At 21.9% G+C, this 27,207-nt stretch overlaps 9 protein-coding genes across 9 annotated transcripts; 4 read left to right on the top strand and 5 right to left on the bottom strand. All coding sequences in view use genetic code 6, as the record gives it.

The window, feature by feature from the left end:
- Window positions 1-832: 832 nt before the first annotated feature.
- On the top strand, window positions 833-4,016 carry TTHERM_00922890 (hypothetical protein; the record flags this gene model as incomplete). Its single annotated transcript, XM_001021169.3, has 4 exons — window positions 833-1,067; window positions 1,251-2,644; window positions 2,697-2,810; window positions 3,141-4,016. The coding sequence occupies 4 exons, from the start codon at window positions 833-835 to the stop codon at window positions 4,014-4,016; spliced, it is 2,619 nt and encodes an 872-aa protein (XP_001021169.2).
- An 854-nt stretch (window positions 4,017-4,870) lies between these two features.
- On the bottom strand, window positions 4,871-9,247 carry TTHERM_00922900 (ATPase, histidine kinase-, DNA gyrase B; the record flags this gene model as incomplete). The annotated part of the gene is made up of 2 exons (XM_001021170.2): window positions 4,871-7,046; window positions 8,046-9,247. The coding sequence occupies 2 exons, from the start codon at window positions 9,245-9,247 to the stop codon at window positions 4,871-4,873; spliced, it is 3,378 nt and encodes a 1,125-aa protein (XP_001021170.2).
- A 1,385-nt stretch (window positions 9,248-10,632) lies between these two features.
- TTHERM_00922910 (hypothetical protein) lies at window positions 10,633-11,985 on the top strand (the record flags this gene model as incomplete). Its single annotated transcript, XM_001021171.1, has 1 exon — window positions 10,633-11,985. One exon carries the CDS (start codon window positions 10,633-10,635, stop codon window positions 11,983-11,985), a length of 1,353 nt encoding a protein of 450 aa, XP_001021171.1.
- A 1,447-nt stretch (window positions 11,986-13,432) lies between these two features.
- TTHERM_000922911 (phosphatidylinositol 4-phosphate 5-kinase) lies at window positions 13,433-14,301 on the bottom strand (the record flags this gene model as incomplete). Its single annotated transcript, XM_012798900.1, has 2 exons — window positions 13,433-13,579; window positions 13,717-14,301. 2 exons carry the CDS (start codon window positions 14,299-14,301, stop codon window positions 13,433-13,435), a joined length of 732 nt encoding a protein of 243 aa, XP_012654354.1.
- A 989-nt stretch (window positions 14,302-15,290) lies between these two features.
- TTHERM_00922920 (phosphatidylinositol 4-phosphate 5-kinase) lies at window positions 15,291-18,547 on the bottom strand (the record flags this gene model as incomplete). The annotated part of the gene is made up of 2 exons (XM_001021172.2): window positions 15,291-16,745; window positions 17,075-18,547. 2 exons carry the CDS (start codon window positions 18,545-18,547, stop codon window positions 15,291-15,293), a joined length of 2,928 nt encoding a protein of 975 aa, XP_001021172.2.
- Window positions 18,548-19,298: 751 nt separating this feature from the next.
- TTHERM_00922930 (hypothetical protein) lies at window positions 19,299-22,021 on the top strand (the record flags this gene model as incomplete). Its single annotated transcript, XM_001021173.2, has 6 exons — window positions 19,299-19,928; window positions 20,071-20,202; window positions 20,326-20,953; window positions 21,066-21,300; window positions 21,360-21,632; window positions 21,700-22,021. 6 exons carry the CDS (start codon window positions 19,299-19,301, stop codon window positions 22,019-22,021), a joined length of 2,220 nt encoding a protein of 739 aa, XP_001021173.2.
- A 188-nt stretch (window positions 22,022-22,209) lies between these two features.
- On the top strand, window positions 22,210-23,797 carry TTHERM_000922939 (hypothetical protein). Its single transcript, XM_012798901.1, has 5 exons — window positions 22,210-22,694; window positions 22,755-22,838; window positions 22,892-22,993; window positions 23,077-23,210; window positions 23,274-23,797. The coding sequence occupies exons 1-5, from the start codon at window positions 22,335-22,337 to the stop codon at window positions 23,404-23,406; spliced, it is 813 nt and encodes a 270-aa protein (XP_012654355.1). The 5' UTR covers window positions 22,210-22,334; the 3' UTR covers window positions 23,407-23,797.
- A 12-nt stretch (window positions 23,798-23,809) lies between these two features.
- On the bottom strand, window positions 23,810-24,671 carry TTHERM_00922940 (von hippel-lindau-binding protein; the record flags this gene model as incomplete). The annotated part of the gene is made up of 5 exons (XM_001021174.3): window positions 23,810-23,926; window positions 24,019-24,203; window positions 24,258-24,367; window positions 24,425-24,495; window positions 24,597-24,671. 5 exons carry the CDS (start codon window positions 24,669-24,671, stop codon window positions 23,810-23,812), a joined length of 558 nt encoding a protein of 185 aa, XP_001021174.3.
- Window positions 24,672-25,172: 501 nt separating this feature from the next.
- Window positions 25,173-26,481, bottom strand: TTHERM_000922941 (anticodon-binding domain protein). The gene is made up of 7 exons (XM_012798902.1): window positions 26,308-26,481; window positions 26,154-26,243; window positions 25,960-26,057; window positions 25,665-25,893; window positions 25,551-25,600; window positions 25,383-25,490; window positions 25,173-25,321 (listed from the first exon to the last, which is right to left on the bottom strand). The coding sequence occupies exons 1-6, from the start codon at window positions 26,465-26,467 to the stop codon at window positions 25,455-25,457; spliced, it is 663 nt and encodes a 220-aa protein (XP_012654356.1). The 5' UTR covers window positions 26,468-26,481; the 3' UTR covers window positions 25,173-25,321; window positions 25,383-25,454.
- Between the last annotated feature and the right edge of the window lie 726 nt (window positions 26,482-27,207).

A 27,207-nucleotide genomic window follows, 5' to 3' on the forward strand; every position in this document is an offset into this window, starting at 1 on the left:
ACTTAAAACTAAACAATAAGATTAATGGAAAATAAAAATGGGGATTTCTAGAACAAACAAAAACAAATATTTATTTTAAAAATGTGTTGTTTTAAGACATATTTTTTTGTTTTAAATTACATAGTTTATATAAGTTAAACTTAAAATCATTAAAGATAAATATTCATAATATAATAAAAGTTAAATGATAAATAAAAGTTAATGAAGTTTATTAAAAACAATATTTTTAAAGTATTGAGCTCGCTCGTTGTTGGACCAATTAGTATCATATTTATTAAAAACTAACTTTGAAAGATCTTCGCTAATAAACATTTTTGAAAAAGGGATCTAAAAAGTATTAATTTTCTTGTATTATAAAAAAAATTTACTATTACTTTTTTTTGAAAAGTAATTCTGTTAAAATCTTTATACTTTTCAGAAAATAATACATTATTTAATCTATTTTTCTATATTAAAAGTGCGCTTAAAATAAATATGAATAAACATAAAAAATAGGAAATATGAATAGATCAAAACAATATTGCACTAATAAAAAATAAAATGTTTTTCAAATATTTTAAATGTGTATACGATTTGGTAAATAGTATTTTATTTTTATAATTGTTCACTCGGATTATAATGAATGTACTAATCTTTTCATTAAGTTCTTAAAAATCCTTTTTTCTATATTCAAATATTCTATAAATTTCTTATCAGGTTTTTACAAAAAAATGAACTACCTATTCTGTTCAAAAATTTAAAAATTCTTCATTATAAATATAATCTTTTTTAAAAAACAAATTAGACAAAATAAACATAAAAAGAAAGAAATATTGATACAATTTTCTAAAAAATGAACATATCAGACAGTATCTTAAGCAATAATAATGAAAAATTGGAGTGTAAGAAGACAGATCTAGAGAACTTTTAAGATATGATTTAAAGCCAGTCTTCCCTTTCTGCTTCAGCTAAGATAGAAGAACTCATGCAAAGATACACAGAAGTTTACTTTAAAGAAATTACTCCTGTACTAGTTTAGAAAATGTTAGACTTAATACTCCTTTTTCTTAAAAAATTTTAATACAAAAGTAAATAAATTATTTTATTTCTATTTTTTTAGCATTATTTTTTTAATTTTTTAGAAATATACTTACTATTACCTCTTTGAATATTTTATTATTTTAAATTTATTTCATTAAATTTAAAAAAAAATAAAAAAATAAAAAAAAAAATTTAGATATTATTTATTAATATTAATTTTTAAAAATCAGAAATTCCTGTAGATGCTTTTGTCAAATATATGATTTACAACAGCACCGCTAAAGTGAAATTTAGATCTCAATGCTTAGAAATTTTTAAATAACTCTACATGCTAGTGCCATATGATTTACTTCAAGCTATTGGTTTAATAATACTTTCAAATTAGGTTTACTTTGCTCTAAGTGCTATTGATATTGCTTAATATCTGTTGACCTTAAAATAATATGGTCCTATTAAGGTAAGATTCGAAGATTTTGCTGAATCTTGTATACTTGGTTTACTTTAAAACTTCTCTAGTACCAGAAATATGAATTTCAAGAGAAGTTGTCTTGATCTACTCTCATAATTGATCAAAGAAATAGGCTAAGAATTTATAATTGCAAAATTAGAAACGATGGATTATAAATCATCTACTGAAATAGTGTCAGAGCTAGTAAAAAAACATAAATTATTAATTGAATATTAGGACAAACAAAGCTAAAATTAAATTTAAAGTTAAAGCGATGACTCAAAGTCTAAAATCTCTTAAGAATCTACACAGATTTAAAACTCACCTAAATAATAACCAAAAATTTCCAAAGAATAACTCAATACAGATTTAACAAAATAAATTGTTTAAACTCATGTTGAAATATTTGAAGTTCAAAATATGTCAAACGAATAATCATAATTAAAGGTCTAAGTTGAACAGTAGCTTTAAGTGATTGAATCTTTATCTAAAAAGTAAGAAAAGCCAACTGGAAAACAAAATTTGATCTAGCACAATAAGAGAATGGCAGAATTAGATAAAATCAAGAGCGAGCTTTAGTTCCTTTAAAAAGTTGTCTTTTAAGATTACAATTAATTCTCCAAAAAAAGTTATAAAGAAAAGTTTATCTTAATAAAAACTTTATATAATAACTTAACAAACGGCACAATAAAGCTAAATGAAATTTCTATAGATTCTTCAACATTTATATAGTTCTTCTAATTCTAAAATACTAATGGCCTTTCTTTATCAATTAAAATCCTTAAAATTTTTCTAATGCTTTATGAAAGCAATAAGTCTAAGCTTATCAAAATGTATTAATCATCTATAAAAGAAATTTTAATGTTAGCAATCAAAAATCAAAGCATTTCTAAATCTGTACTCGAATACTAAGTGCTAGCTTTATTTTAGATGGTTTATGAGTTGAAAGTATTTAACACTGAGCTCTTTTCAGCTATTCTTTCTTCTCTTGAGCAAGAAAATACCTTAATTTAGCTTAATGCTCTTAAAACTCTTTCTAATTTTATTATGAGAAATAATGTTTAAAATAACAGCTAATTTGATTAAATTTTACAGTTAACCGGAGAAAAGGCTTCTATTTCGAAAAATCCTTAAATTAGATCTATTTCCCTTCAAATATTAATCTAAACATAACAAGTAATAAAATATTATTTTTTTCAAAGTTTTAACTCTATTTTTATTAAATCAGCAAATTGGTGATAAAGTTAATTAGTACATTGGAGACTTGAGAATCTGTTAATTAAGATAATTCAAAAAGGCAATTCAATCAAATATTCCAAGTTCGGAATAACTTAATTAAAAGGTAATTCAAATTTATTTGTTTATTTAAAATAAATCTTTTTAAGAAAATTTAATTAAAAATAAAATAAATGAATGTGTTTTAATTTAATAGAAGCAAAATTTTTTTACTAAATTTAAAAATATTAAAAAAGTTGATTCAACTTACAGAAATAGATTTAGACTAATTAAATAAAAATATAAATTTATTATTTTAATATGAATTAAATTTGGTTTACTAAACTGTTACTTAAAATTATTTTTGATTAAAATGCATTTTTTAATCAAATTCAAATTTAATTTTTTAATATTTACAAAAGAATTTTTTAACTCAAAAATTAAATTATTTTAAAAGGAAAAATCAAAATGTGATGAAATTGAGATCATGATTTGCCAAGAAAATATTAAGAAAGAAGATAGCTTGATAAGTTTGATTTAGAATGAAATTTAATTCTACTCTAGGAAAGATAAAAACGAATTTTCGTTAAATTACTTGAAAATCTTTTCAACTCTCCTTTAAAAATCAAACAAGAATGTTGTAAGAAATACTTTGAAACTGCTCCTTCATACTCATACATTGTTTAAGCCATCTTAAATTTTGAAGCTATTTGATATTGTTATTAACATATCTCCTTCTATCGACTTCTAACTTTACAGGATAGTTTTAATATAAATCATTCAACATTAAGGTTTTGCTATGTTCTATTCCAAATTCATAGATAATCTAACTCAAAAGAAGTATACTGAAAGTCTTGTTTATATTTTAAGATATATAATTGGTTATATCTAGGATACTATGATATCAGAAATAGTTGAATTGGTATCTAAATTGGTGGAAGAAGATAATATTCAACTAAATAATTTGATATATCATTTCCTGGCATTGGCATCAATTTAAATTGGATAACACCATGTTGAGGAAATTATAACTGATAACTATTTTATGGCTGACCATCTTTTGAAAAAAGTACAAAGAGAAAAAGAAAAATGCTTATATTTAATTAAATTAGTGTAGTCTAAAAAATAAAATCAAATTAATAATAATCCTAAGTTCGTTTTAGTTTCAAAAGAAATGAATTTTGATTCTATTTCTGATGTATTAAATCAAGATACAGATTAACAACTTTCAGACATAAATGAATGCAATATATTTGATGAAAATGAAGGAAGCAAAGAAGAAGATTGTTATAGCTTTATTGGTAATGAAGAAGAAGAAGAAGATGAGATTTGAAAAATAAAAATTTCAAATATTTAAAAGATTTAAACATAAATAAATTTAATAAAAATGTATAATAATTGTCTGTAAAATTTTTCATTTATGCATTTCTAGAATTATAAATTAAAAAAAAAATATTAAAATAATTTATTTAATTTTTTTTGGTAAACAATTGAATAATTCTTATATGCTTTAATTAGCAAGATATATTTTCTAAAAATACATAAAGTAAATACTAAAATATAAATATAATGAATTAATTATAACATTTTTGTTTTTATAATATATAATAGATTAAGAGATTTAAATTTATCAGAGGAATTAAAAAATACAGTTTTAATAAGGTTTTAAATAAAAACATAAAGATATTGAAAATTAAAGTATTGCAATTTGAAAAATTTAAATAAAGTAGAAAAATGAAAAATTGTTTCAAACCTGACTACCAATCAATTTATTTATGAATAACTAGATTCATAAATAAATCGATATTAGTTTTATATAAATGAAAATTGAATATTAGTTGTATTGATTTATTTAATTACTTTATTGTTGACTTATAATCATTAAATCTATAGAAATATTTTTAATTGATGATATATTTATCAATTACTTATACTTTTATTTTAGTCATTAAAAAAGCATTTACTAATTAAAAATGTTTTAGGTGATGATATATCGGTGAGTGAGTTTGGTTTTAAAAATTAGAGTATGAATAAAAATTAGATAAATTATTTTATTTAGAAAGAAAATAGAAAATTATTTGATATCATTTTTTTGTTGTTGTTTTTAGCATTTAAGTAAGCCATTAATTAATTATTCAATTTTTTATTTTTCTTATTATTTTTAATGAAAGATGCTAAATTTATTTCTCAAATTTCCTAATTGTTTTAATTAAATGACTGAAGTGATAAATCTTTTAAAATTCTTAAGACATCTTATCGGTGGATTGGTTTTTGAAGGTATCCATCACCTCCTGTTTTATTTTATTTGCAGAGATCTGAATATTCAGAATAAGCTGTAGCAAATATAATTTTAGTATTATCAAAATCCTTTATTTCTCTTATTTTCTTAGTTGCTTCATATCCATCCATCACAGGCATATTTATATCCATAAATATTAAATCTACTTATTTTTCTTCTTCTAGACAATTATTTAGGACCTCAAGTGATTGCTATCCGTTAAATGCTTGGAGAATTTCTACTTTTGAAGACGAGATGATATTATCTAAGACTATTTTGAGTGCTCGAATATTGAAGGGAGTGTCGTCAACAATTAGTATTCTTTTAAGTTTGTTTTTTAAATAATTTTCTAATATATGAAATTTCTTTTATTCGATGAAAGTGTAATTGGTTTAGGTATGACCTCTCAAATCATTGAAGTCGTCATCTCTTTTAAACTCAATTAAATCCTAACTTTCAACTAAAGAATTTTAGTTTGTTGACGGGAAATGAGGAGAAACATCATTTTCTTCAATGTTTGCCAAACTTTTTGGTAGATATTAGTCCTTCATCTTCTTTTCTGTTTTTTTCTTAGGAGTATTAAATTCAATTCCAGCATTGCTCTTAAGTATCTAAGAATTTATCTCTTTTTTTGATAAAGTATGTTTATCACTTTCATAGCTTTTTGACAGTGAATATTATCTTATCTTTTGTTGTTGCTATTATTATTATTATTATTATTATTACTACTAATTTTCTATACTTCGGGATTATGATTATTCGTCTTCTATATCATTGTAAGTAAGAATTTTAAATTTTGCATTCATATTATCTTGCGCTAAACGATTATGGACTGGGGTACGACTAAGATTAGAATTAGTAGCCTGTTATTGGCCTGAATTGTTATTTGTATCCTCTTAATTAATTTTTTTATTAATAGGAAGACATGAATCTGACTCAATATTATTACCCTCTTCATTATTCTCAATTATGCCATTAAGAATATTTTGGCGATGAGACATTGGGAAGTAACCTGTGAGACTTGGAGCACTTATACCAAATATATTTGTAAACTAACTATTGTTGGTTGTTGGTGCAATCATGTTGTGAGACTTGACGGAAGTAAAATTGGTATTAGAATTTATATTAGAATAAGATGAATTTTATTAAATTGCAGAATTTAATTTAGAAATAGATTATTATTATAAAGCAAGAATTGGTAATTATTACTATTGGTTTAAAAGAAATGATTAGATTAAATCTTGATTATTACTGTTGTTATTATTTATGATAGAAGCAGATTAGTGAAATAGGTGAAGAGTATTTTGTTTCTTATATTCAGGTGAGTATATTAAACTACTGTTATCTAGTGATCTTCTAGATTCTAGTAAAGCGCTTTTAGTTTTTTAATTCGCTTTTTGGATATCTAAGCTTTAGTAGATTTCAAAGATAAATTTACTTCCCTTCCCTTTTTCTGAAATCAATTATATAGAATCTTAAGGGCCCATTAATTGAACAAGTTTTTTACAAATTGCGAGACCTAAGCCTACACCGTGCTTATTGCTTCCTTTATTGTGATCGAAAGTGGAGTATAGTTAAAATAGTTTAGGCTGAAGTGAAGCTTCAATACCTGTACCACTGTCTTCTACACTTATTTATATTGATTGATTTTCTGGAAGAGAAATAACCTACACTTTTACATATCCTTTAAAAGTGAATTTTAGAGCATTACCTATAATATTATTTAGTATCTACTTTAATCGATTTTGATCATTTTACACTTAGATATCCTATTCAATATCAATTAAAAAATCTATTCCTTTGTCTTAGAATTAATACTTAAGTAAGTCATGAACCTCTTGAATTACTTATTTTATACTGAATATTTAGTGGGTTAATCTTAATTTTCCCTTCATAATTTGGCTATAATCTAAGATATCATTTATGATGTTAAGAAGTAGCTTACTATTTTTATCAATGATATCAAAATAATTATTGTAGACCTCATTATTGCATTAACTCATTGCAGTCTAGACTACTTAAATCATTGCATTGAGAGGTGTTTTTAGATCGTGAGATACAGTAGCCAATAACTCATCTTTATATCTTTTTTAAAAAGTGTAATTAAATATTTTGTAAAAACAAACACTAAATTAATATTTCAATAACTAAAGCTTAATTCATTAATTCATTAATTAATTTTGAAATTTCTATAAATTTTGGGTAAAATTTTATTATTCGTAAATTCATAATCTTTATTTTTATAAGGATTAAGCTGTAAGCTGCCTGGTACTTTAAATTATACAACACTAGCTTCTTTCTCAATAACTAAATAATTACTTTCAATATTTAATTATAATAATAATTACTTCTTATTTTTATAAAAAGCTTAAATTTTTGGTTTTATAATACCACTAAGTTTAAGAAAAGTAGAAAAAAAAATTTGTTGTTTGCTTGAATTATTTGTTCTTCTTTTACTGGATTGAAAATTTAAGTATTTGAGAAAAGCATTAAAAATTTTTTAGATCGAATTTTTTTGATGTAAGCAAAATTGAAAAATTCATTTGAAAAGTGTTCTAAGTGTGACGACACTTTACTTTTAATAAATTTATTCATATTCTTTTTAACAGGATCTGCAGATAGAACTATAATTAAATTTGTCAACTCTTTTTCAAAATTGATTTTTAATTTTTACTTTCACTTTTTCTTAATTGTAAATTTCTATATTTCCTTAATTTTTTTGTTAAAATTCAATCATAAATAAACAAATGAAATAGGAATTATATTTTTTATTTAACTGTTTTTCAAAGGGAAAATAAAATCATATGTGAATTAAGAGTGAATAAAATATTTGTTGATTATTATCCACTATTAAATTTTGCAATTATATTTATGTTGTTTGAATGTAATTTATTTTCAAATTCAAAAATACTATAGTGGTGGATGCTACTTATTTATGTATGAAATTTTCTATTTTAGTAGTAATTATTTGCAACTTAGATATTTATGGTAGAGTGAAACTCAAAATTAAACAAAAAAAAAATAGTGGAAAATATTAATTCTTACTTTAATTAAAGATATTAATAATTAAAAAAAAGTAATTACTGATTAATTTTTTGTAAGCGATTGACGAGATTATTTTAAGGAACATTTGTCAAAAATGCCATAATTGCAAATTAATTTTTCCATTGACAGTTCACAAGCTTCACATCGTAATATAATTTGTTAGATGTTTTGGGGTCTATGTAAAAGCTGTTCATATAAATGTGCTCATCTAGTCTAAATTCTTGTTATAATTCAACAGCTATATTTGAATTGTTTTTTTTATTTTCAATCCCTTCTAGTATTTCATTCTGCAAGTTACTTATTAAATTATTAGATTTTACTTAATTACTGATAATCCTTTAGTTTCCTGTATCTGTTTTTGGGGAAGGACTCAGACTTTGCTGTCTGTTGTACTTGGAATAAAGGAAATCTTTAAATAGCTAATATTAACGATTTTCAAACAGATTAATATGAAAATCATTCAAGATCTTTAGTTCGAAATCACTTTTACTTTTAGCACGAAAGTCTTTTAATCCTTAATCGTTACAAAATTCAACTTTTACCTCATTAAATTTTTATATGCTAATCACAAATACAACACTTTGCAAATTCTTCTTAAAGAGTGTTTTCCAGAATTAGAGATCTTCCTTGATGGAGGATTGATTTAAAAACCAAATTCTTTCTGATTTATTATCATAATAGTAGATGAATAACATTTGTAAAAAGAATAAAACAAAGCCTATTTAATACTCATAATCAGATAAATTTATATTTCGGATTGGATAATACATCCATAGTAGTAAGGAAAAGAATCTAAAACCCCAACTATCCATAATTGAGAGGAAATACGAATGTCTTACATAAACAACTATCATGGCCATATTCACTGAAGTTGGATCCAAGTCCTTCATATAAGGAATAATTAACTCTGTAAAAACTATCATTTGAGTAATTAGGTGTACTAAAATGGATGCTTGTAAATATTTTGTAAACTTTCTTCCTATAAAACTGATAACATTTAAGTAGACAGTAGCGCAAAAGTATATTATTGCAAACTAATTTTTTTTGTGAACAAGCAAAACAACTGCTTATAAACTATAAACAAGAGACATCCATATTTAATCTATTAAAGCAATCCGCAGCTTGTTGGAAGTTTTCTAACTACAAAAATTTTCCTCAGTTGTTTAATCTTTGAAACTTAAGGTAAGTTTGTTGATAATTTCATATGTATTTTTCTTTCTTTTCTTTTCATTCGGTTTCATACTGGTATCTTTTTTCTTATTTGTTTTTTTTACTAAGTTCTTTAAATATTCCCTACAAATTTCTCTTAACTTATGAAGCTTTTTTAAAACCTAAAAAACACTAACGTGCTAAGGTAATTAACTTTAGTGTAGTGGCTAGCTTAAGAGGCTGCAGCGAGAAGTTATTTTGTTAATTTTGTTTTATTTGGATAAGTAAGAAGTATAAAAAATGTATCAAAAATGTATTGAAATTTGAGATTGCTTGGTGAATACGATCTTCTATTTGTTTTAATCTTATCACAATCAGTCTCAATTTACTATATTAAATAATCTATCTACTTTTTTTTATATTATTTTTTTGTTATTCACTCCCCAAATTTTAAATAGCTAGTTATTTTTATATTTTCTTATTGTAAGTAAGTATTGTTTTCTTGTATTAACTAAATTTATTGTAAATGTTTATTTGCATGCTCTCCTTCCTTATCAATTCTTATTAATTTATTTTCAATCAATTTCCTTTTATTCAATCTAATACTTGAGTTTAAATAAATATATATATGTATATGTATTTTCAATCATTCTCTTTAATTAATTTACAAGCCTAATTATTTATTTATAAGTGTTAAGATAAATTTATTATTTCTATTAATAAATAATTAAATATTTTTGTTCAAATTTTGACCAATCAAGCCATGAATTTTCAAGATACATTCTCAAATAAATTATTAATTTTCATTTTAAGTCTCCGAAGTTAACTGAACATACTCCTAACTAATCACATTTTTAATTATATATTACTTTTTTTCTATTTAATTATTAATGATATTTGAAGCATTAAATTATAACTTAAATTTTAAAAATATTTTGATTTAAAAAATCAATCTACAAAAAAGGATTGAAAATTTCTAAATGCAAAATTTAATTTTTTAAAAATTATAAAATTAATTCTAATTAATTCAATAACTAATTAAATGATTTTGTAGACTTTTGTTAATTCAAAACCTATTTAAATAATTTAAAAAAATAACAAGAAAGATGTAAATTTAAATATTGAAACTTAACAAGCTTATTAACAACTTAAATTGAACTCTTAACAAAAAAAATAAAATAATTTTTAACAGATTTGAAAAATAGAATAATTAAAGGGGTCAATTGCATTTGTTATTTAATATAAAAAAACCTTTCCCCAAATATCTGTCACTATTTTTAGAAGAAATTCAGATAAATCCGTATTAATTTAATGATTATGTAATATTTTACAAATTCTCCTTTATTGCCCCTTTATAAAGCTTTTTGATTAGCTATTAGTGCATCAAAAATACACTAATTGATTTTGATAATTAATCTAACAAGTAACAAAAAATAAGGTTTTAAGTAAATTTAAACATCTTCAAAAGAAATAAATAATGTATTTAAATCCAAATAACAAATCCCTTCAAATCAAACTGGATGGAACTTCCATTAATATGATCTAAGACGGAAATATATTTGCTTTAGAATAAGTTTAAAGCTGTCTTCCCACCTATGAAAATCTAGAGCAAATAGAAATTTTATACTTCAACATTAACTTATCCTTTACAAATGAACTTAGTTAATTAATGCTTATTAGTCCACAGATCATCAAGCTACTTAAAAGCTTCAAAAAGATACACCAATTTTATTTTAGGATAGACTTTAATCCAAATTTACCAATTCTATAAAATGTAGATTTTATTTTGAACCAAATTCAAAACCTTCCAATCAAAGTATTCTCATTTCAGCATAGTTGCGATTATCTTACAAAAATTGAGTATTTTACTAAGCACCTAGCTTTGAATTCAAGATTCTAGCTTGAAAATATTTAACTATCATTGAAAATACTAAGTGCAACAAAAGGTTAAGAAAATTATTTTATAAAGTTAATGCAAAATATTTAAGTTTTAGTTTAAAAAAACTAAAACCATTTGAAAAGTTTCAATTTAACGCTAGCTTTTGTTCAATATGAAGAAGTATATGAAATGGACTACTCTCTACTTAGCACAATTGTAGAGTGCCCTAAATTAACTTCCTTCACTTTTCAGACTAATGTGCAACCTAACTAATATTTGCCTCTACCCTAGTGCTTATTAAATTAATAACTTCTACATCTACAAAACTTAAACGAGCTTAACTTAGAATTTCAAAATTATGAATCATCTAGACTTGATTTCTCCTAATAATTATATTTAATATGTTATAAAAGAATAAACTCTTTGCGACTAATCAATTCTATTGAATCTCTAAGTTCTTTAAATATTTCAGAAATCAATCCATATATTAAAACTTTTTCTTTTAGTATAACCAGTGTTTCACACTAATTTAATGCTGATGATTTTAATTCTCTAAAACTAATAGCTACACTTAGAAATCTTGTCCACCTTAGAATATTCATATCCTAGCCTTCAAATATTTCAAACAGAGAATATAACTGCTTAGCTGTTGCCTAAGAGATGTTGTAAATGTTAAGTAACATTGTAAATTTTGAAATAAAAATAAAAGGCTTTTTAGATTCTTAAAACTTTATGAGATTCTTTAGCATTATAAGAGAAAAATAGTTTTTAATTAGACTTAAATAAATGTGCACCTCTCCATCGTTACAAAATTTAATGTTTTAAAGAAGATAGTTAATCTAAATTATTAACTTAATCAATAAAAAAGATTATCTTTATAATTTAAAAACACTTTTTAGGAGAGATGTAATTATTGACATGCTGAGATTTAAGGCAGACATTTAAAATTGAACAAGCATTTTATCTAAAAACCTACCTCTTTTTCTAAAAAATAAACAATTTTAATTACATTTTTTAATAGAATAATAATATTATTCTTATATGTATTAAATTTTCTTAACTAATAATTAATACCAGTTATATTCATTCTTTTAATTATTTTATAAATTAATTTGTTATTTTTTAAAGAAATTTAATTTCGTTTTAAATAAATTTCTTTTTTAAATATTATTAAAATAAAATCTTTAAAATAAAAAATATACTTTAATATATTTTTCATAACATTAAATATTCTTGTTTGTATAAGCAATAACAAAAAAAGGGGTAGCTCTTTTTAAATTAATATTTAAGCTTTTAAGAATTTACCACCTTATAATTAAAAAATTTAATTACCAAAATCTATAAATTTGGAATTAATTTTTAATCAAATAGTTCACTTAAAAGATAAATATTACTATGAATAGTTTAATAAAATGAAATTATTTAAAAAATTATTTTTTAACTATCATCAAATTTTTATTTGAATGAAATAAATAATTTGAAATTAAATTAAAGTTTGTATATCATTGGAAATATAAACAAGTAATGTAAGTTTAAAAAATAATGAACTGATATTCCTATAAGAACAGCCTCATTAAGTTTTTGAACGAAGTGTGGATTAAATTGTGAAAATAATCTAAAATAAATGAAAATAAACTAAAATAAAAAAAGATTAAAATAAATATATCTTCTATAAATTAACTCTAGATAATTTAACGTAAACAAAAATGTTATGTTTTAAAATTTGAAAAAATTGAATTAAAAATACCGTATATTTTTTTTTATCAATAAAAATTTTAAATTGAAGAATGATATTATATTTAAATATATCAATTTGAGCAAAAATTTACTCATATCTAAAAGAAACATAAACACCTTTCTTTAAAAATTATTAAGTAATTCATAAATTTTTATTAAAATAATATTTGGTTTAATCTATATTAATTAATTCAAATTAATTATTTTATATTTTTTGTTTTTTTAGTTTTTATGCTTTTATTTAATTAAAAAAGTATAAAAAAATGCTGAATTAGAAACTTTCAAATAAATTAATTGAGTATAAAATTTATTATTTGTAGTTTAATAAATATTAAAATATTAAGTAAATTTTTAGTTTCATAAATAATAACTCACTTACAATTTTTAAAAAAAATAATTGTCGTAATTTGAATATTATTTATTAAGTAAGTGTTTTGAAAAGAACAAAAATGCAAACTTTTATTCCTAAAATAGATAAACATGATAAATTATATAATAGCTTATTTTTAAATTTATTCAAAGAATGCTTTTTACTTTATGGAAATAAAGAGTATAATTTTAGATAAATAAATTGAGAATTTATTTTGTAAGTCATTATATATTTATAAGAATAAAGAATTTAACTAATTTGATATAAATTAAAGATATTTTATAGAAATTCTCATATTGGTAAAAAAGAACTTTCCTTTGGCTTAAAACACATGCAACATATTCCTTTTAAAAAGCCAAATAGCTTTTTGGTCACAAATTTCATGCCATTTGCTCCTCCTGGAAAGCTTGAAGCAACGAAAAATCCTAAAGAAAACATCTAATATTAAAAAAAGAAATAAAGAACTTATTCAAAACTAAATAAAAAGAAATATTTCAGTTAAAAATGTTTTATAAACTCATTTTATTAATTGCTTTAATGAATAAATAAACTGCTTTGTTAGTTAGTATATTTACCTGAGCCACTGAAAAGATAATTGCCAATAAATAAGATTTCTAAATGATCGAGAAGTACAAAGTGCCAAAAATCGTAATAATATATGCAATTGAATACTATATTTTTTCTTTTTAAATAAGGATCTTTACGAATTCCTTAAAACCTTTCATAACTGCTATACTTAAAAGAATACAAACACTTCCTAGAGTAAAGAGACTTGCAAATTTAGCAGGGACTAAAACAAAAACGGGCAAGAATGCTAATGATACTAAAATAAAAAATGCACCAAAGCCAAATAATATTGAGAAATTCTTCCAGTTTTCAGCTGCTTCTTAGACTTCTTGCATCTTATTTGTCAAACCCTTTAAATTATTTTATGAGCTTGATACAGTATTTTTAAAATTGTCTTTGAACTTCCTAAATGCCCTACTTAGTAAACCATTATTTTCTTCATCAATATCTGTTTATGTATTTTTTAAAGCATTGTTTGTAAACAAACTCAAGCCAGAACTACCTTTTGTAGTTTAGGATTTATTGTAAAACCCATTTAAACTATTATTTGAACTTTGACTGTCTGCTGTATTACTTTTTGTAAAGAATTTCATTTATAAAAGCTCTACTTCTTTTTATTTGCAAAAATTTAATAAATTTTCAATACTTTAAAAATTTGGTAAATTATATATTTTTTGGTGGAAAGAAGTCCTTTATTTTATATCATAAATATACAATTAATGTTAAGTTGAATCATTCCTTGTCAGATATTTACATAAATTATAAAATTAATCTAGATTTTACTAATTTAAAAAATTTACGTTTTTAAAATTTTTTATTAAAGATAAAGTATTTAACATAACCTATTTTTCTTTTCTAAAAAATAAAAATAGATCAAGTTTTTCAATTAAATTATAAAATAAAAGCTAATTAATCATAATAATAATCAAACTAAACAAAAACTTATTTTTATAAATGAGGTTATTAATAATAAGTTTTTAAATAACAAATTAAATATTTTTATATTTTGTTATTGATTAAAGGAAAATATCAGATTCAACTTTCTAGCAAATAAAATAATTTAAAATATCTATTATTTGTATTGGTTGATGAATTTGAATAAATCATTTTTTTATAGTTTTTAATCAAGCTTAAAATATTCAAAATAGTAACATAAAATATTTTTTTCTTTGTAATTAGTTTATTTTTATTGAAAAAATATTTAATTATTGAATTATTTTAATATTTATTAGAAATTATTATGAATAATTCAAAAATAAAATAAGAATATCAAAAAAGTGAATCTATAATATTATTTTTTATCTTAGTATGCTAAAGATGTTTAATTAATGCTATTTAAAAACAATTTTTCTAGGAAATAATCTATTATAAAAAGATTAATTAAAAACTAGATTTGATTAAAATTGTAAAAATTAAACTAATTTATTTGATAAATTTATGAACACTTTATTGTAAAATATATATATTTGTATAGTAATTTATTTTTGATAGAGTTAATTTGAATTAGTTTTATATTAGAGTTATTTATTTATTTTTAGTTAATAAATATTTTTGAGAGAAAATTTATTTAATATTCAGTTAATCAAAAAAGTGAATCAATTATATTCTATTTAAATCTTGATTAATATGTTTCTGGATTTTAAGATGAAACATTTAAATTTAAATTTGCATGAATAGCCTACTTAGCTTTTTATTCTAGCATTTTATCTATGTTCCATTCCTGTAAATAATCTATAATACCTATATGATAATCAATGTATTTTTCTCTTTTAGACTAAAAGATTAGATTTTCTTTTTCTGTACTACTTTCCTAATTATGACTGACTTAGCTAGCCACTTTGAATACAAGTAAAGAGTAGTCAATTATCCCATTTTCCTTGAAAAACAAACAATCCTTTTCTAAGCTTTACTTAATAAATTTAATGTAATTCTCGTCAACATAAATTTGTTTTTCTAGTTTTAAAAAATCTAAATCTTTCATTGTTATTTTTGAGATGTTAATGTTTTAATTAATGGACTTTTACATGTTACATGAAAGTTCTCTTTTAAATATTGGTTAGTTATAGAGTTCTATCCAGTTTTAGATAGTTTATTATCGTTAAAAATCTATTCCTTAAATTTTTCCAAATTTGTTTATGTTTCTAATATTTTAGTTATCATTTAAAGTTTCATTTTGATTTGTATTATCTTGTTATTTGATTTAGTTTTAGCAGACTACATTTTTAATATCAAAATCAGAGTTTCTTGATTCACAAGAATTTAAATTGTTTAAATTAGCGTCTTTGATCACATTAAATTCTTTTATCATATCTAGCTAATTCTAAAATTCTTCTATATTTGAATAATTTGGTAAATCTTCAGCTTGTATTTTATATTTAGTTAGAACTTCTCTATCAAATCTAGATCCCTTGAGGTCATATCTTCTTAAAATATTCTAAGATGGGACATTAGCAATATTTCTCATAAAAATAACATATGTCTTTAAGTCTCTCGTATCTGCTCTTGTAAAAGAGTACATACCATAAATTTTAATAATAAATGTATCAGGATTTTCATTCATAACATACTAAAAGTATTACTTTCCAAACTTTTAGAAAGATTAAACATCTTAACGTGAAATAGTCTTCATAAGTAAGGTTTTATCATGATTAAAAAAGAGAAGTTCGCCACTTTTACCTCCATCTCCAGTTTCAGCCATATTTTAAAGAGACTTAAAGTTTTCTATAAGATCAAAATCTTTTTTAATGTTAATAAATTTAGAGTCTTTTTCTCTTAGCTATTTAAATTCTAATGGAAAAAAAAACTTGATTCTCATTTTATGTGTTTCATATTTCATATGAAGTTTTTTAAGATAGACCTCTGGTAAGGTTTTTAAAATTTATTAGTCATATACAAAACTTAAATTTTATATTTAGTCTTTTTAAGGAGCTTATTAAGATATGAGTTCGTCTTACATAAAAAGACCTAATATTATGCTTTAAATTCTCAAGATCTTTAAATTAGCTGAAATTACATGACTCCAATTGGACACTCTTCTCTTTTTTTAAGCAAAATATTAAAATTAAGATATTACTATTTATTTTCTAATTATTGTATTTGATAATTTTAGTTTTTTTTTTTTTGAGATTGAGTTTGAGGTAAAACAAAATACGATCAGAAATTTTTGTTTGTATACTTTTTTACTTTAATTAATTAATTTATTTCAATAATTAAAGAGAGAAAAATATTTTCATTCTCAAAAAAATCTAATGTAAGCAAGTAAATTAAGATAGAAAGTTAGGTAAAAGAAAAATATTTGTAATTTAAAAATGTATGATTAAATTTAGCTTTTTATGGAAAATGAATGATTTAAAATAAATCTATTACATGCCTTGATGATAAACTGTCTTTGCTAGTTGATTAGTTCCAATCTAATCCTACTTATGCGTTTAAAATTGGTTTATTGAAAGAAAGGTTTATCAGCTCGCTAGAAGTACTTTATCTGGCTAGCTTATGATTTTGGATGCAGCCTTAGAGAGTGGGATCAAAGTATCTAACAATAGAAAGAACTATAGGAGTAACTAGCTTTATGATATTACCAACTGTTATAAAGATATTTAAAAAAGGAGACAGCTCATAAGTACAATTAATTCCTACAATAATGTTTGAAGCTACTAATATAGACCAACTTATACTTATGAACAATACGTTGAAATAATAGAATTAGAGAAACTCTGTACGATGCTTTACAAAGGCAGTGATATTAGGAACATATTTCTTGAAATAGTATATTGTCAACCAGCTTATAAATAGATAAACAACAAATATAGATACTCCAATAATCCAACTAGTACTATCTACTTTATAGGAACAAACTCCGTATAAATTCAACTATGCTCTGCCTTAGAATTTTTACAAGAGATAAAACCCAATAGAGCCAACTATAGTAAAAAAATGAATAAAAGACTTCTTAATCCTAAAACCTTTAATAGTATTCCTAATGCGAGTTATCAAAAAAATACAGAAAAAGAGGTTATACAAATATTCAATTGATCCTGATGTAATACTGAAAAAGGAATTAATTTAGCAAAAAATATCATCATTATCAGGTACCTAACTTTTGGATATCGCATAAATAGCAGAACTAAACCAGTGTATCGATAGGATTAAATCTGAAATGCTAATAAAAAATATGATATCGCTTGGCTGCTTGCGACTCTCTTTATATTTGAGGAACAATATGATAATAATTAGATTAGAAATAATTGAAATAGGAGATAATATTATAAATGCATATTAATCGATTATGTGCAATTTAAATTTTTGTTATCTTTCTTCATCATTATACTCAATCGAACAGTTTGAGAGGTTATCTTATGTATAATCTAAAAACCCTTTTGTCTGTCTTATGAAGAATATGAACGCAATGAGGAATACCCATTTAATATTTTGATAATTTATTTAAAAAGCTATCTTCATTAACCTTTTTAATAATCTAATTTTGAGTATTGTTTATTTAGAAATATTTAGTATGATTTATTTGTTAGTTATTGTATTTGATAACTAACTTGCTTAATATCGAAACAATATTTATGCTATCAAATATCTTTGAATTTTATAAAACCTAAAAAATAAATAACCTTTAAGTAATACTTTTTTCGATATTATTTTATAATTTTATAAGCAACCAAATTGAATTTTAGCTTTCAAGTATTTTATTATTTCAAATATTTATCGAATTTAATATTTGATGAGTCTTTTTTACAATTTAATTTACAAAGCAATTATTATTATAATATTATTTTTTAATCCAATTTTTGCCAAATGGCACTCACAAAGCAAATTTATGAGTTTAAACATATTTTTTTAGTTAAAATAAATTATTTAATTATTTTTAATAATCAATTAATAAAAGTGCTATCTCCCTATCAAAAAAGTATTAGAATTTACAAAGCAATTATTATTATTATATTATTTTTAATCCAATTTTTGCCTATGGCACAAAGCAAATTTATAAGTTTAAATATATTTTTTTTTTAGTTTATATAAATTATTTAAATGTGTTTGTTTATTTCTAATAATCAATTATAATAAAAATTGCTATCTCCCTATCAAAAAAGTATTAGAATTAACAGAGCAAAGCAAAACATAATTTTTATGTGATAATTTTTCATCATAAAAGGTATTCATTATTAGATTTAGATCAATTTAATTATTTTATTGTAGATCTTATAAAAATTGTAAACAGTGCATAGTTTATTTGATAACCAATTTTTTTTACTTTGATAAAAAGTTTGCAAAATTTAAAAATTAAACTTTGCTATTAGATTTATTTTAATTTTTATGATTCAATTAAGAGAAATTTAAATATTTTAAAATAATATAATAGTTTAATTGAATTTAAATAATAAAAATATCTTAGTCCTCGTAGAATTCAGATTTTACGTAGAACATTCCAAAGGTAATTTTAAAGGCTATTTATTTATAATCATTCTTTGATAGGGTCTATGCAAATCACAAAGTTTTAAAATATTAGATTAAATTTTAATTGTATCCTAAAATTAATAAATATAGATCAAATTTTAAGAATTAAATAAGTAGAAACTAGAAAATGTTTAGTTCACTCCAATTTAAAATAGGTAATCTGCTTAAAGCAATTGGCACTTAAAAATAGATTTATAGGTTTGCTAGAGCTACTTAAGGAAAAATAAAGATTTAGAAAGAAAAATTGGCAGATAAAATTGTTATTGAGAAATAGAAGGAAGCTAGAGAGAATTATATCGAAGAAAAGAATGAGTTTTCTGCTGAAAACAATATAGCTTAAAATTATATTTTGAATTCAAAAAATCATGATAGATTATTTGAAGTATATGAGCATTTTAAAGATTAGATGAATATTATAAATTACTCAACTTGTCTCCATTAAGCGATTAAGTTACAAGAAAGTAAAGATTATAGCAATCTCTTAGATAAGTATGGACCATAAATTAAAGAAATATGTAATTAATTGGAAACTAATTTATAAAATATGAAAGGATTCACTGCATCAAATTATTTGTCAAACTTAGTTAAGTTAAAATTATGCACTCCTCATATTGTAGAAAGTATTTCTAATTTAATTGTAGAAAATAAATGGTAATTTAGTACAAAATAGACTTCATTTATACTCTGGTCTATGGCTCACTCAAACATAAAAAACGATAGATATCTTAAATATGCAGCAACAAATTTAATGGCTATTGTAATATTTTTCAATTTATTTTTATTAATTCTAAACTTAAACATTGAATTCTCAGTATATTAAATTATTTATTATTGATTATGGAAGGAATTAAAGCATCATTTTTAAGGTATTCATAATTCTTATTTATGTAATATAATAGAAAAGTACAATTGATCCTGAAGATTTAGCAAATATTTTTTGGAGTTTAGGAAAGCTAAAATATATGAATGAAGATTTAACTATATACCTTGAAGCTTAAATTTACAGAAATTCACAAAAGTTTCCAATTAACGTAAAAATTTGAGAAATTTATTTATTTACAATAAATAATATCTCTCAGTAGAATTTGAAATATCTTTTTAAAATTATTTTTTAATTTAGATTAAATTAAGTTTTTTCTATTTTTATTATTTAGTGCATTAACATTGTCTTCACAAGTTATGAGAAATTTTATAGAAAAAATCTTGAAGTTTTAGATGCTTTATCAGGTAGATATATGGACTTAGGAAAGCATTTAACATATAGAAATTTATCAAACTTACTTGTAAGTTGCAGTAACATGAACTATATTAACAGCATTTTGTTAGAATACATTGAGAAATAGCTCTTGAGAAGAATTAAGGCTAGTATTGTTGAAGAAAATTCTGATGCTTTTGAAGATACAGGATCTTCTATTTTAGATAAGTATGCATAATAGTCAAATACCTACTCTCATGAAGAGATGGAATTATTTAACAGTATAATAAAACTAAACAAACCAATTGAAGGTAATGAATAAGAAAGTTTAGTAAACGAATAATAAAAAAATCATAAAGAAGAAAATGAAGCTTCTGAAAAATTAGATAAAGATTTTGAGGACGAAGATAATATCGATGAGCAAGAAGATGGATTTGAAGTTTTAGAAATTTCAACTGATTAAAAAGCTATTTAACAGTTTTAAAAAGAATTCGAAGAGTAAAAATCTTATTTAGAAGTAAAAAAGAAAGAAAATTCTGAAATAATTGAAAATTACCGAATTAAATAGCACAAATATGATAAAGTAGGTAAAATAAATATAAAAAGCTATTGAATTTCCTATAAATTAACTTTATTGATTAATGAATTTATTTTTTATTAAATATTGTTGTGATATATTCATATTTTATACTTTTAAAGATGAGTTAGATCCAAAAAATGCTACTATGATTCTCTTAGCTTACTGTAAAATGAAAGTAGTAAAACCTGAATTATTTGAGGTACTAGAAGCTAATTTTTCAAATAAGCTTGACTAAGCTACTCCTAAAGATGTGGCAACATATAGTTATGCCCATTCTATGCTATGCAACGAGCTATTAAGTTAGTTCCATGAATCTAAAAAGAGATATTTAAAAAGATCGTTAAATAACATAAAGTAAGAAGCAATATATCAATAATAAGAATAATATTTTAACCTTATTTTAAAATTAACAGAAAATATAATCATTACTTCTATGAAATTGTTCTTCCATTTGTAGAATTGAATCTTGATAAGTACAACTGCAAACAACTTCAAGTAATTTTTTCTAGTGCAAGCAAACCTTAGGTGAAAAAGAGAGCTATTTGCAGATAAATAGTATCTATTGGACTAAAATCTATCCCTAAATTGAATGATGAAAAATTCAGCACAGAAGAAGAAAAAAATGTATTTATATATAAGCATTTCAAGCTTATAACAAACTTTGCATATTCAGAAGATCATAGAAGGTATTCATTCTATTTTATTTATTATTTTTCAGATTTTTAATGTTTTTTTTTATTATTATTTTTAAAGATAACTCATTTTGGCTTGCTATGATAATGGCATTAAAATTGATGATATTTATAGAAGATACGCTCATATTCTCGTTAACAATAATATTCAAAATATATCTAATTAAGAATAAACTGATATACCTTTAGAATTAGAACCAAAATAATAATCAAGCTGGTTATTATAATAATAAGATAAAAGCTAAACAAGCTCAGATGAATCAGTTTCTGTGTCAGAGCAGGACAGCTTATCTGAGAATGAAGAAGAAGAACAATAATAAAGTAGTAATTTATAAAAAGATAATCAAAAATTTACAATAAAGAGCGTTTTTGATAAAAACTGATTAAAATAATTTAATTTATTTATTTATTTTTCAAATTTAAAATATAATTTTATCTTGCAGAAATATTTGTTTTTTTTTATCTTAAAATTTATATATTTGTAAATAACCTCTTTCAAATATGATTTATCATTTATATTTATTATGTAAGTATGTACCTACCTAGCTACTATTTTAATAGATTTTAGATAGCAAAATTTAATCTAAATAAATTAATCAAAATTTGATATATCTTTTAACTCACAAGTTTGTTATTAATCTTAATTTTTGCGCTTCATTTTAGAAAAATTTTAGTTAGAATCAGATAGTCTAAAAAATGATGGCCTTTACTGAAAGAGGATTTATATGGATAAAAACAATTGAAAACAAGAAAGCAAAACAGTAGGGTAATTTAAAAGATGATTAGTCTTAAAGTACCTAAGATAGTAAGCTAATGAGCTAGAGTGATAACCAGGAAATCAAATATGAATAAGTAGAAAAAGTTTTTGAGAATATTTTCTTAATTAAAAAAGAAAGCTGGTCTTTGCAAATTGAAAAATTCCTTGTCGAAAAGTAAAACAGATCAAAAGAATAGAATAAAATAGATAATTTGAAAGTTATTAAAGAAAATAATGACTCAAACATCATCATAGAAATCAATAGCAAGCAAGAAATTAATTCTAAGCAAGAAGATGGAGTAAATTATATATACTTTATTTTGGATCAACTGAAAGCAAAATTAAATTTTTAAAAAAAGAAACAAATAATAGAAAAATTTTAGTACCTTAGAACAACATAGGAATTTAAAGATATGCTTGTGTTCAATAAATCTATAAAAAGCGTAAAATCTTTTTACATTTGTATACACTGTTTCATCTATCTTAATTATTAAAGAGCCCTTTAGGATTACAAACAATAGAAGGAAGCACCTATGAATTTGGTGATTATATCATTAGAATAGGAAGAATAGCAAGACAAAAGAAAGTTAAGATATAAGTAAGCAAAGAAATCAATAACCAATATATAATTTATCAAGAATTAAGTTCGTTTATTTACAAAAACCTTTTAATAATAAATAGATAGAGTATACTCCTAGTAAATATGAAATTGGATAAAACCCAAATTTGGAAGATTATGCAAATAAAGTTATTAAACCTGTCCTTCAACATCTATTTCAAAATTTAGAAGAGTTTAAAGATATAAGAGAAGGAATGTAAATAAAAAAAAAATTAAAAATGTAAAAGTTTATTTTATTATTTTAAATTCATTCTAATAGCTCTGAAAAAGAATTAGACACACAAGAGTATAAGTACTAATAACTATCTAAAGAATTATAAGATATACCTCACCCTTTCAAATCAACAAGACTTTTTATAAAAAGCTATTTTATTGAAACAGCTACAAAATGATTTTAATTATTTAATGTGGATCTAAGTTTTTTTTATTGGTTATTGTAAATGGCTTTAAAACAATTTCATATTTTACTGCAGAATGCATACTTTTATTTATGTATCTATCTGAATGGACAATAAATAAACAAAAAATATAAATACATTAATCAGGTTTGATCATATTTAATTGGATGGAATACAATTGACAATATTAGGATTATGAATATACATGATATGCAACATATAAACTAATATTGACTAAATTAACTATTAAATTAATATTAATTAAAGCTTATATTAAGCTAACTTATAAATAAATTTAAATGTCTGCCTATATAATTGCTTAATTTTTGAAATTTATCTCTTAGCTAGGTAGGTATGTAGATACATAGTAAATAATTATCTTCTTTCTTTTTGATTTTCAAACCTTTTTCTTAGAAGCAGTTTCTTATTATTTTTTAACATTGAAGTTATAGATTCTTGCTATATTAACTTCGCAAGTAGTGATTTAATCTTTTAAGAAGTTCCAGTCTTCATCCTAATTTAATAAAAATTAGTTGATTTAGAGTTAAAGTTATTAATTTATTGCATGTTATCAAAATCTTTGAAATAAAATGAATTTAATTTTACGAAAGTATTATAATTTCCAGTTGCATTTTCAAGATTTTTCTTAAGGAGTTCCTTAGCTTCTTGATAAGAGAATTCAACCATAACGTTAGCTCCTAACCATAAAGCTACCTTTTAAACTTCTTTCTTGACTTCAGCTTTTGTCCAAATGGTATCAGTCAAAAGGAAATCAACAGTCATATCATCTTCTAAAAATTTTAAAAAAAGAGTTATTTATTGAGCCAAATTATAAAAAAGTTTACCTCTTTTTTCAAGAGTTGAAACAATTTCTAAAGCCTTTTCGATTTCAGGAATCTTTTATTACATACTTTCCTTTTGCTTGAGGATTTACATTTCCATCATTTTGAACTTGCTATTTATATAAAAGATGTATTTAATAACATTTTGCTTTTTGCCATATTAGAATTACTTGTAAGTTTCTTGGAGGGCTTCCATAACTTTTTCAACTTAATATTTGGAACATAATTATTCAACATTTTCCTATTATTAATAAATTTAAGCGCTTAGAAATTGTTAAACCTGAAAGTCTTGCTTGAAGAATTAATAAAAATGATACTATTGAATATATATTATTTGCTTACGATGAAAATAGCTTGAGGGATTTTACGAGGGTTTTGAGAGTTATCAGTAGTAGTTAATTGAGGATAGTCAGCCATTTTATTTATTTACTTACTTACTAAAATTATTAATATTTTTTTATCACTTGTTTTTAATTTGAAAAGTTAATCAATTATTAAGATTCTATCTTATTATTTTTAATATGCCAAATAATATTTGATTTATTTTATGAATTATTTACAAATACTTAATTAATTATTTTTTAAAAATTTTTAAATTTAAGATATTTATTTTTCTGCAAACAAAGTAAAAAATAAATACAAAAAATTAAATAAATAAATTAGATTGATCGATAGATTGAATCTACCATCAATTTCAATATAGGTAAAGGAAAGATATTATAAATATATATTTTTTAATCAAAAATATCTTTTAAACCTAATTATCAATTATATTTGCTTTATTTTAATATTAAATTAAACAATATTTATCTACTCTCTTCATTCAAATAAGTGGAAACCTTCAAAATAAATCAATAAAAATGAATCTTATTTTTACAAATTTAAAAATTTTATTTATCATTTTATCTTTTATTTATTATGCAATAACTGATTTTAATTTATATGTTGTCTACAATAAATATATAAACACTATAACTACTTTAAATTAAAATTAGTTGCTTATAAATAGAAATTTAAGATCTTATCAGATTATAATTGATTCCTAATTTCATTTCATAGCTCTATCACTTTAACATTACAAAAATAATAATAATTTAATCATGATTAATTTTGAATTTAAAATTATACTCTTTTCAAGCAAATATTATTTTAAATACATATTAATTGCAAAATAAATTTAATGTTCCTTAAATTTATTTCTCATTTTTAGTTATACTTTTCTTGAGCTCTTTGGACCTATTTATTTTACAGAAATTATGCTATTATTTTAAATTAAATTAAATACAATTTTTTTACAATTTTCTGGACTCTTTCTACAGCTTTTGGATTATCTCCACTAACATCATCTGGTTATTTATTTATTAATTAATTAATTAAAATTATTTCTTGGTTAATTAAAAGTATTCTTACTAGCTGAATATGGAGGCTTTATTGTTACTTATATGTCTGATATGTAAATATCATCATTTTATATTTAGGCAGTTGAGTAAGTTTTTTATATAATATTGAAGAATTTTATTTTCCACTCTTATTCACTTATGTTTGGTTTTTGCTGCAATTACTCATAAACTTACTCTTCCCTTTTTAAGACTTGATCAACATCTAATTTTCTAGTTTCAATAATATTCTCTATAATGTCCTATTTATCATAAATTAAAATTATTTTTTTGTTGTAAATCAGGTTGTGTTTTTAAAATTTGCTTACTTAGATATCTCTTTTCCTACCAAATATTGATAATTCTTCAATATGATTTACATTGATCAATCTATAGTTAAATTTATTTGTCTTATGATTCTGCTCCTCTATTTGAAATATCGAAAGAAAATAATAAATAATTAGCTTTTTTGTAAGTTAACTTTATTCTAATTTATCCATAATGATAACAAAACGTTATTTACTGAGTATTAAAATTCCAGCTTGATGATTGTAATGATAAATCTCTCCTATAAATAATTCAAAATTCTCAATCTTAACTTAAACTTTACACCCTAAAATATGAAAGATAAAAAATTATTCTCCTCTTATTTGTTTTATTATAAAAATCTTTATAACCTAAAATAGCAAGCTATTCTAAATCTTCTATTTTTTCTTCCATCTTATATTTATTTATTGTTTGATTTTGAAATTATTGCCAAATAAGATTGTTAATTAGTTGTTTAAATATTAAACACAAGCAAGATTCCTCTTTGTAAATATAAAAATTATATTTCATACTTTTAAAAGCTATTTAATTAAAATATGTCTAATTAATAAAATTATTCAAAATAAAAAAATATTTTTATTCCATTAAAATTAAATTGAATTAACTCACTCTATTATGCAAAAGTGCTTTCATAAATAAAATAAATTTTTTATTGAATGTATTCTTTAAATTGAAGATAAAACTTTGAATAAAAATGATATAATATGATCCTTTTAAAAAGATAAAAATAGAAAAATTTTACCTTATTTTTATTCATTTTATTAAAATGAATTTAAATAATATTCTAAATGAGATAGGTATTTTGATAAAATAAAGAATTTAATAATTTATAAAAAAAGACTAGATTAAATACTAAATTTAATTTAGTTTGTAAAACAGATGATAATAGCCTAACTAATGCAATAATATAAATAAATAAAAATAGTAAATTTTGAAATTAAGATAATATAGATTCTCTACAATTTATGATAAAATTATCACAAATAACAAATTAATTTTTATTGCATTTATTTATTCTTCAACATTTATTTAGTAAAAAATTAGATTTATTTCATGGTGAGTTATTTATAGAACATACATTAAATTGAAATGTAATCTGCTTAATTGAAATAGTCAAATTTTATTTAAATTTAAAATTTGAAGAAAAAGAATAGAATAGAAAAATAGATAAATTAATTTGAAAAAATAGGTCAAATGTATATTTAATAGGATAAATTGATTAGATATTCATTAGTCTCCAACTTTGCTGA

The sequence above is a fragment of the Tetrahymena thermophila genome (assembly GCF_000189635.1).
Source record: "Tetrahymena thermophila SB210 genomic scaffold scf_8254550, whole genome shotgun sequence".
Taxonomy (NCBI): domain Eukaryota; phylum Ciliophora; class Oligohymenophorea; order Hymenostomatida; family Tetrahymenidae; genus Tetrahymena; species Tetrahymena thermophila.